Source organism: Apteryx rowi, unplaced genomic scaffold, assembly GCF_003343035.1.
Source record: "Apteryx rowi isolate R43461 unplaced genomic scaffold, aptRow1 scaffold_446, whole genome shotgun sequence".
Classification (NCBI taxonomy): Eukaryota; Metazoa; Chordata; class Aves; order Apterygiformes; family Apterygidae; genus Apteryx; species Apteryx rowi.
The window spans coordinates 246,538-256,463 of NW_020450701.1; the positions used below are offsets into that span (position 1 = coordinate 246,538).

The 9,926-nt window shown below is 43.3% G+C and overlaps 1 protein-coding gene and 1 non-coding gene across 5 annotated transcripts in view; both read right to left on the reverse strand.

The window, feature by feature from the left end:
- Positions 1-8,196, reverse strand: part of MYBL1 (MYB proto-oncogene like 1) — a 25,504-nt gene extending 17,308 nt beyond the window's left edge. Inside the window, exons 1-4 of one of the 4 annotated variants that reach the window (XM_026077052.1) lie at positions 7,993-8,058; positions 6,642-6,853; positions 2,430-2,535; positions 2,236-2,307 (exon numbers count right to left, since the gene is read on the reverse strand). In XM_026077052.1, coding sequence (XP_025932837.1) covers positions 2,236-2,307; positions 2,430-2,535; positions 6,642-6,724 — 261 coding nt within the window. In that variant the 5' untranslated portion in view covers positions 6,725-6,853; positions 7,993-8,058. Of the gene's footprint in view, positions 1-2,235; positions 2,308-2,429; positions 2,536-6,628; positions 6,854-7,992 lie in introns of those variants that run through there. The other 3 variants (XM_026077054.1, XM_026077051.1, XM_026077055.1) reach the window with 3 other exon arrangements.
- A 655-nt stretch (positions 8,197-8,851) lies between these two features.
- TRNAY-GUA lies at positions 8,852-8,945 on the reverse strand. The gene is made up of 2 exons: positions 8,909-8,945; positions 8,852-8,887 (listed from the first exon to the last, which is right to left on the reverse strand). It is a non-coding gene; the product is annotated as a tRNA-Tyr (tRNA).
- Positions 8,946-9,926: the final 981 nt, after the last annotated feature.

Sequence of the window (9,926 nt, forward strand, 5' to 3'; positions counted from 1 at the left end):
AAAAAAAAAAAAAAAAAAAAAAAAAAAAAACACACACAAACACACAATTATATCCCAAATTAGGTGGATCACAATACTTTCAAGTTAGTCACAAGTAGGCACTGTATGTTTAAAAGCACACTACAATGTGTTATAAAACATCATTTCCTGATGAAGACAAGCCATAAAAGGCAAACTTTCCACAGAGACCAATTATTCCCATTTTCAAGTGAAGAATGCGTTTGAAATCATGGCCTTGTAGTGTTTTACCTTCCAGACATTTCTGAAATCACAACATATTTGGGGGAGAAGAGTAAGACAAATGATGAGATAAAGCAAAATCATTTCAGGTCTGCCTTAGCTATGATAAATTGAAAGAGAAAACAAGCTGCACTCCCTCTCTGAGTCACCTTTAAGCCAACTTTACTTTTCAGAGCAGGATGGAGGGAAGGCTCATTTGTGCCCAGTCCAACAGTGAGATGGAGTTCTGAAGAGATGACAGTTTCTGAATGTCTTTACTCTCTAATAACTCAAAATATAGTTGGTTTTCCTAGCAAAAGAGTATCAGTAACAATGTAAGTGCTACCTATGCCCACATTTATTTGACTTTGTGAAGGGCAACCTGATCTTCCATGCATGTTTCCCATGACAACTGGGGAGCTTTTTCTCAACCTCACCTAGGCACAGCTGAACAGTAGTTTTTTTCTCTGCAACCTAGTTGCCATTCACACTTCTACCATTAACTAATTTCATCTTTGTAACTGGATAGGAACCAAACTAAGAAAAGTGAAGGATTCCCATCAGTAAACATGACAAACTAAAACTGATTCTATCCTCAATTTCAAGAAAACAACAGTAAGAAAAATAAGAAGAGTGATAAGTCACACCTTAGACCAAAATTAAGGAAAACATCCTATCTTGTGTTCAATGGCTGAGGGGGTTGGCAACTTTTTTCATCCTGTTGTGTCATAGCATGTCTGCTCCCTTCCCCATCTGTCTCCAAAAATGTTTGTCTTCAGCTGCAGGACTTTATGAAATTCTACTATTTGGATTTATTAAATACAACTCCTAACTACACATGTAGCTCAGTATCACCAAGTACTATTTTTAGGAATATCTTAATATGAAAGCTTGCAATTCCCTTTCTCCTTCCGCCATTCACTCACTCCACTGTTTCTGGAAGGGGCTAATGTACATATACAAAATAGTGATTTGCCTATGCACTCCTTAAATTTAGGAGCCTTGAGTTTGTTCCTTAATATCTATTCCTTACTCATGAAAAAAAAAAAAAATCAGAAGCAACATAATTGCACATATATGACAGGAACGAGCAAGAGTTGCAGTTGTTCAGCTTTTAGAATTCAAGTTTATTTTCACCTAGTTGCACATGTATTTTATGCAACCATGTCATTCCATTCAATATTTTAAGAACATCAACAGAGGTTTTTAAATTTTTTTATTTTTAACATTTAAACATTCTACACCACTTTTAGGTAATGATTTATTCTTTTTTAGAGTCTAGTTATGCTTTTACAGTAGGCATTTTGTAACATTTAATCAGAAGATAAAGAAACATCATTGATTCCAGTTGTAGGTATTTTCTACCAGTCCAGCTCATAGGATTGTTTTCATAGCTGAGGAGTCATTTAGTGATGAAATGAGTAAAGGAGTTGTTGGTTCAAACTCACCAATGTAACGGATCAGAGTATTTTAAAAGTAACAACAGGACATTTTCAAGAAACCCACCAAGGTTCCAGTCTCAGTAACTGGAAATATCAGAGAGTGGCAAAATTTACATTTGTTAAGGACTAACAAAAAAACAAACAAAAAAAAGCTTTCCCTAAGGTGTTTAGGAAATCGATCCTGCTCCTTTCAAGCAATCTTTTAGACGCGACTCCACTCTTCTATCTACTTCAGAAGGTATCTGTGAATTGTAGATATAACCACCACAACGGATGCAACTGACAGAAAGCAGTAATATAAGTAATATATTCCAGAATGAGCAGAAAATGTGGATATAAAGTATCAATTATTTTTGATCATTTCAGATCATCATTCATTTTGAGTCTCAGTCTGAGCTGATAAGGTCTTTTAAGGTCTAAGCTAGATTTCAGGTCCAAGTTATAAGCACCTTTGAAATAGTCTTGTCTAGTAAGTGTTTCCGACTTCTCTATCACCTCATTTCCAAACTAGATATGTAACCAAAGTAAATAAATATTAAAAGGAAACTTAACTGGAACAAAGATTCACACTTACTTGTAGATGACTAGCAATGAAAGCCCAATCTTCTGTACCATTTTGCTCTACCAGCTTCTTCAGCTTTTCATCCTGTTAAGACAACCTCAGCCAATAAATATACTATGTGCTATCCCAATATAATACTAAAGAATAACACACTTCAGTGTGCTTCCAATATTACATAGGAATGAAACTAAAGCAAAAAATATTACCTCATCCCGTGTCCATTTCACTCGGTTACAAATCTTCTTCAATCCTTTTTGCTGTGGTACTTCATAGTCATGATCTGCATATTGAAGGTCATCATCTTCTTCCTCACTACACAGAAGAGCAGAAGAATGAAGAAGATAGAAGGGTTAAAATAATGCTGAATAACTTATCTTTTTCTTTCTAATTATGGATATTTGATGATGTATGATTCATTTCCCCCCCAACAGCATACATTATTCTAAAATGACATATATAATTTGCAGGAACTTAAAATCTGTCTCCAGAAGTGGTCAATATTCACTATATCAAAGGAACAGAATTAGTCTGATTTGCAAGATCATGTATATGCAAGATACAGACAGACAATTCATTTTAAGTCAAGACTTAAATCTGAAGCAAAAGCTATTTGTTAAGTTCATGTTTTTGTACCACATTTATGAATCCTATCTCTATTTTAGACAAATGAGTATATAAGATGAAGGGTTTTTCTAGTCTAAAAGACACATTCATATTCCACCTCCATAACTCATACATCACACTCTGTAAACCTTGTTTTATGCAGAGTTTTCAGTTTGAATATTATGCTTAGGAATCAGTCAAAACTGTTGCCTTTATTAAACCTTAACTTCAAGAAACGTATGAAGAGACTATTGTCCATTACGCTGGGTCCTAACAAATGAAGGAAGCATCTTCTGAATTCTATTTTTAACCCATTAGTGTTCCCTAATTTCTGGCTTTAAAAAAGTCATAGTGCTAAACATCAACATGGTGTTAGATTTAAAATCCAGTACAAACAGCAATTAGCATTTCATAACTCAGTTGGACCCAACCTTTTTCCAATCCAACCTTCAGCTAGAAGAGCTGCAGAGGAATACTCATCTTTTAATGGTATAGGAAAGAGGATATAATGTGAAACATATCCCTTGCCAGAGGACTACTTAAGGCCAATGGATGGAAAAGCAGGAGTGTTTTCTTGTTTGGGGGAGGAGGGTTGTATTCCAAGGGAGCAAGGGGTAGTGAGCCACAGAAAAGAAAATGAATACCAAATCATTTAGTGTCAACCTGAGATTTTAAGTAGGCTCTTGCCTTGAGTAAGAGTGTTGCTTCACAAAGTTACAGGAACTAGATACAACTCCCAACTTTGAAGACAGAAATACTCCAGCCAGAAAGAACGACTGTACCAGCCCTGGCCCTCCAACCTGAGAGGCAGGGGGATAGGAAATCAGGTAACCTCTGCAGCTCCACGCAGATCACACTCCATCTGCCGGAGAAACGTACGCTTCACAGCCTTGGTAAACAAAGCCTTACAAACTAGGGGCACGGGAAAATGGTTCATGGAAATGTTACTTAAATTTATCCTACGACTCATGTTAGACAACACGAATACAGACAAATGTGGAAATCTTGGCCTAACAGCAGGAAGGGCAGGTCCTCTGTATTAGTTATAGCAAAGACACATAGAAGGGACTCACATCCAAATACACAGCTTTAATTAAAAGGAGTTTCACGCTGTAATCTTAATTTCCATATGCACACTTTGTTACCAGTATAAAGAACAATATAAATATCATCAGTCCATGTTTCAGGAAAAAAAAAATAGTTCTCAGTCTTGAAAGTTACTTTACTTCCCCCCCCCCCCAACCAAAGGTATATAAATTCCCTTCACAGTAACAAAGTTAACCAGTGCTGCTGTCACAAAAACTGATTCAAAGGCAGATCTCTAAACAAAACAAATATCTTTTCTGGCAAAATGTAATTTATCCACACAACATACTGATCAAACATTTGTGTATATTTGCTATTTCACATGACCTGCAGTTAACAAAATATTTTCTCCGCGGCTAACATGAACGTATAGTCATTTAGAAAGAGCGCTACTTACTTGAAAGTATTACCAAGAGATAGGACATACCCAACTCTTGCAGATCCAATATATGTAACATTGCTTTTGTATGCAACACCATATCTTTCATGTGGATTTTCCCTACTTAACTTCAAGATGCAGTAGAAATAGTTAAACATATACAAATATTAAAGCTTTCAAGAACCAGTGAAATACATGACAACAAATTTGTCTAAAGGTCAACACCAAGTTCTTCCCAGTACTTTGGGGGGGGGGGGCAGGCAGGGCAGGGGAGAAAAAGCTGCAAAGCTATTTTAAAGCAATGATTTTAGAAGTTTTGCATTAAGTGGCTTAGGACTTAATAAAATAGGATTTAAGCTCACATGTAATTAAGAGTTTTCCTTTCCTTTCCCCCTCCCCTCTTTTCTTCATCCACATTCCACTGGCTCTTGCCAAAGTTCAGGAGCGTGCCTTAGTATCATAATCCTATTCCATCCCAAGTAAACCATACAATTTACTTATAACTAAAATTTGGCCTTGTGGTTAAGCTCTTTGTCAATATGTTCTCCTTACTCAACCACATAGCGAACCAAATCAAGAACTGAATCTTAAGTTATGTGAACAAATGTGGGGAAAGTGCCACAACATTTGAATCAGATAATGTAAATGTAAAATGCTGTTCCAGTGTATATTCTGTTCCAAATTATAATATAGTGCCACTAATTTAATTTTCACTTGATTACCACCTCCAAAACGTATCAGGTTTTATACAAGACTGGCTAAAATAACCAAGACTTAAAAAAAAAAAAGTGACAACACAGGATAAACTAATCATTAGTTCTAAGAAGAATTACGGTGTCTTAAAAACACACAAACACTTATCCTTAGATCAGATGTAGATTTGCAAGGAGATGAAAAGACAGGACTTTAAATTTATTCTTGCCTTAATTACTACTCAGCCCCTTGCTGATACAGAAACACTTCCTAACCCATCATCTTTACATATTGCTGTTTCTTAGTCAAACTATTTAATATATGATTAATTCTGTTGGTTTTCCAAGTAAACGTCAAAGTGTATATGCATTTGAACTATAGCTAGGGCACTTGAACCCAGTGATCAAACCCGCACACTATGACAGCTCCCTAGTTTCTCCAGCTTCCTAGATCAGCCAGAAGAAATCGACTTGAATTCATTTTCACATTTCATTCAAGGTAAAAAGTTTTAAGCAATATTCTAACTGTAAAATGGTTAGGTGTTTAATATTAAGTTCAATGTATTTTTCATTACCTGACATTTTCAGTATGCCAAAGATGAATGCTCTATAGACCTCCACAAAGGTGCACCACAACTTTTTCCAGCAATAAAACTAACTGTTTGGAAGTCAAAACGGTACAGGCCTTGCTTGTAGTATAGCTAAGTTGTAGCAGATAATATATGATTATGCAGTAATGTTAGTTAGCTCTATTAAAATAATTAAAACTGAAATAATGTTTCTATTTAACCCATAGTATTCTGGTTTCAGAAACACTGCTGTTGAGAGGAATAATTCACATCTCAGTTCTATTTTAAGCTGTCTTCAGATTCAGGAAGATAACAAGGAATTGTCTTAGGCTCAGTCCATATTTGAAAGACTGTCTTTGTAACAGCATGCTAAAAGCTAAAATAACAACAACAATAATAATTTAAAAAACTTTAAAGAAGCGGGGAAAGGAAAGAATGCCAGCCAGGAGGCGCGGAGGCGGGCACCGGGGCGGAAGCGGGGCGGCAGGGCGGGCACAGTGGCAGTTAGGGCCGATTGCCGCCCAGGTTCCAGGGGGGGCAGCGGCGGTTCCACGCCCGGCCCGCGGCCCGGCCCGGCCCTCTCCTTCCACCTCCACGGGGAAGGCCAGCTCACCCGCCAGCCCCCTCGCACCTCCACTCAACACCAAGAACTGTCTACTCCCTGGTCTCACTTAGGATGGGACACCAGTAGATTATAAATTAAATGTACATGAAGGTCTGGGACTATGAGCTTCAGATTTTGCTTTAAGAAGAAGAGACTGTCAAACATGTTAGGTTATTATAGTTTCTTTGACAATTCTTTTTCAGTTATGAAACTGCAGTGAAATATTGCGTGAAAGTGGAATGCGGACGTCTAATTTCATCAAACAAGAAATTTAGAACATTAGGAAAAAATACATACATACTTCAAGAACTCTGTGCTAGCTGTCTCTAAATAAAACTTACCTTGATTCTCTTCCTTTATTTGGCAACTCTGAGTTGGGAACCATTAAAAGAAAAAAACTGAGCTTCCAAATGCGAAAACCAAGCATAGTTTAACAGAATTAACTTAATACCATTTGGAACAAAACAATTACATTTTCTCCTTACTCTGCATCTAGATTAGCGATCCTGAAAGCATCTTGATATAAACTCAGACTATGATGATGTAGTTTGGGGGATATCATCATCATACACTCCCATGGTATTCTTCCAGGGTTATTGATCTTGAACCAGAAGTTCCTCTGCTATCCGTGACCAGTTTTATTTTCAATTATGAGATGAAAGTACTTCATACCCGTAAGAGACGATACAAGCTAAAGCTTTGTAAAGATGAAACCATTGGTTACAATACCATAGATGGAATTTCTGAAGTTACAGAATGCAAGTTAAGATTAACAGACAACACTATGTACTGCTGTCTTGCAGACAACCAAATTAAGACAGCTCCAGCAGCTACCCTCCACAAGCAAAGCCTCTTAATGAACCTTTCCCTGTTTCTTACACAGTTAGAACCCAAATGCATTGCTTTCTTGTTCGACTTGCAGTTTTGCTGAAAAATAATATTAGTTTATGAACTCCTTCCTCTTCAGAGAGGATACAGTGCAGGCAGCTTTAGTAGATTTTGTAACTGAAACTTTGAAGCCATCCCCAGCTCCACAAGAAGTATGTGTTCATAGCAAACCCTGGAGGCCACAGATAACTTCCACATTAGTATTAATCACTTAGCATACTTTCCCTTCTCAGGTCCAATTTTTTTTTTTTTAAATACATTTCTTTATCAGTTTTCAGAAACTGATTTTCTATTCAGGACAAAAATAACCACAACAATAAAACAGTTCTCCAAGCCCCACCTTTTAAATATAAAGACACACATATTTTCATATAAATGAAAGAAAAGCGTATTTGGGGCTGCTGTTGAAGTTTCAGAGAGAAATGCTCTCAGGAAGATTTCAGGCTAGCTTGTAACAACCTCAGGCAAGGAACATGCCAAATGAGAGCAAGTAGGCACATTTGAGATATCTGAACAAACAGCAGGCCTAAACATCGAGTTCAAGCCTCCAGCCTGACATCCATCCAGGCTGCACAAACACAGCTCAGAAACAGAAAAGCAAGAAAGACTACTCCAGCAGAAGGAAAGCAAGCAGCAGGAAAAGTTCCTGTGGAGGCAAAGTTCTCGAGAGCGGCAGGCCCGGCGACCGCAAGGCACACGAGCCAAGGGGGCTGCCCGGTGAGCCGCAGCCCGCAGGTGGTGCGGAGCGGCCGGCGGGGGGCGGGTACCGCGGGCCGCAGGGCCGGGAGGGCGGCAGCAGGGACACCGGCGGCGGCCCCCGAGGCCGGGAGGCGGCGTGCAGAGCCGGCGCGGGAGAAGGGGGACGGGACGGAGCGGGCCGGCAGCGGCACCTGGCAGCCCCCCGGCGCGGGGCGGGGAAGGTGGCGCGGAGCTGCCCGAACCACTCACCTGCGCGGCCTCTTCGCCATCCTCGGGGCGCACCATAGGGGGGGGCGCCAAGGCAGCAGGGTGCAGCCCCCGCCCGGGCTCCTCCTCCCGCAGCCGCCCCGCTGGCCCCGGGGTGGCGGGAGGGACGGCGCGGCGGCGGGCAGCGGGCGGCTCAGGGTCGCTCCGGGCGGGCGCGACTCCTCCGACGGCTCCCCCCTCCCCGCGCAGCTCTGCGGCATCCAGAGCCCGCTGGCGGCCGCCCTCAGCCCCGGCCCGGCCCCGCTCCCGGCGCGGCAGGCATGGCTCGGCCCGGCCCCTGCCCGCAAGGACGGGGCGCGCAGGGGCCCCGCTCTCGCCCCGCCGCCCCTTCTCGCTCCTGTCAGAGCCGCCGCAGGCTCCGGCAGCGCCCTCCCACCCCGAGTCGCTGCCCAGCCCGGCCTCGCCCCGGCCCTCCGCTGCCGGCCCCGCGGTCCGGGCTGCGCCGCCACCGCCGCGCTCGGTTCGTGCCGCCGAATCTCGCGCCCAGCCTCCTTCCAGAGCCACCGTTTGAATCTGCGCAGGCGGACTGCCGCCCCATTGGCTGCCGCCGCCGCACGCGCCCCGCGGGCTGGGGGGCGGCGCCGGCGAGGCGGGCCGCGGCGGGGAGGGGGAGGGGCGGCGGGCGCGAGGCATGACGGGGGAGCGAGTCTTCCCCGCTGACAGCGCGGCAGCGCCCGCACCTCGGCGCGGCGGCAGCCCTCCCCGTGCCGCCGCGTCGCCGGGGCCGGGCACCCGCGAGCGCGCACCCGCGAGCCCCGAGGGGCGGCGCGGCCAGACGTGGCGAGCGTTCCCGACCAAAAAACGGCGCTTTCACCGCGCCAGCCTGGCACAAAACCAAGCCTCCTTCGAGCCGGAATCGAACCAGCGACCTAAGGATTCCCGCGAGCGGGCGACGCCTCTACAGTCCTCCGCTCTACCAGCTGAGCTATCGAAGGGAGCTGTTAAAGTTTTCCATCCCGCACCTTACAGCCTCGCTGCGGCCGTCCCCTGCCCCGGGCAGCGCCGTCCCCGCCGCGGCCCCCGCGGAGCAGCAGCAGCCGCCGCCGTGACGGAGCCGGGTACGGGAAACAGCGCTCGTAGGTCTTGCGCTTTTTGGAAAATAGTGACTTTCGCACACCTCCTAATAAGCGGTTGTATCAAAAAAGAAAAAAAAAACAACAGGCTTGAAGTTTTATATGGGTGTATGTGCTTTTTTACACGTTTACTATAAGTACTTCTGTGCCATTTTTATTTTAGGACTGTGGGGCTTGTCTAACTATGCATTTCTTCCACTGTGTGCACCATAAGCAAAAAGGTCATGAAAATTCAAAAGTGAAAAAGAATACAGATATATAGTGTTGTGATTATGAATAGATTGTGAATATATAGAATTATTAATTTTATCATAGATGAGGATACACTTAAATGAGTAGTACTTCTCACCTTTGGTGTTTACCACTTCTAGATAAACCAAATGCCTAAATCCACAACTGTAATACTAAAAAATCCCAAGGTTTGACTAGCCCAGGAAGCATCTGTATTTCGTAGACATTACAGCTTATGAAGATCCCTATAAAATGTCTCCATATAGACCAGCTTTAGATCAAGATCTTTACCCGGTCCAAGCCTGCCAACGCGAGCATCTAGCTAAGGATTCACAGCAGCCTTCCCCATCATTGAAATGCAGCCCAGGACAGCAACCCCTGCGGTGCTGGTATGCGCATCTCGCATGCTATGACTGCCCTGCACATCGCTCGTCCAGGCTGAGCAAGGCCCACCTGCCCCTCTGCTTCACAGCACTCAAAGCGGCATTTCCCACCTCCCAGAAAAGTGCACCAGCATGCCAGAACAGAGGCCAGAGGGCTGGAAACACTCCTTGTTCTTCTTTGCAAAGCTGTGTGAAGGAGGAGAATGGGGAGGGAAAAAAAAAAAAAAAA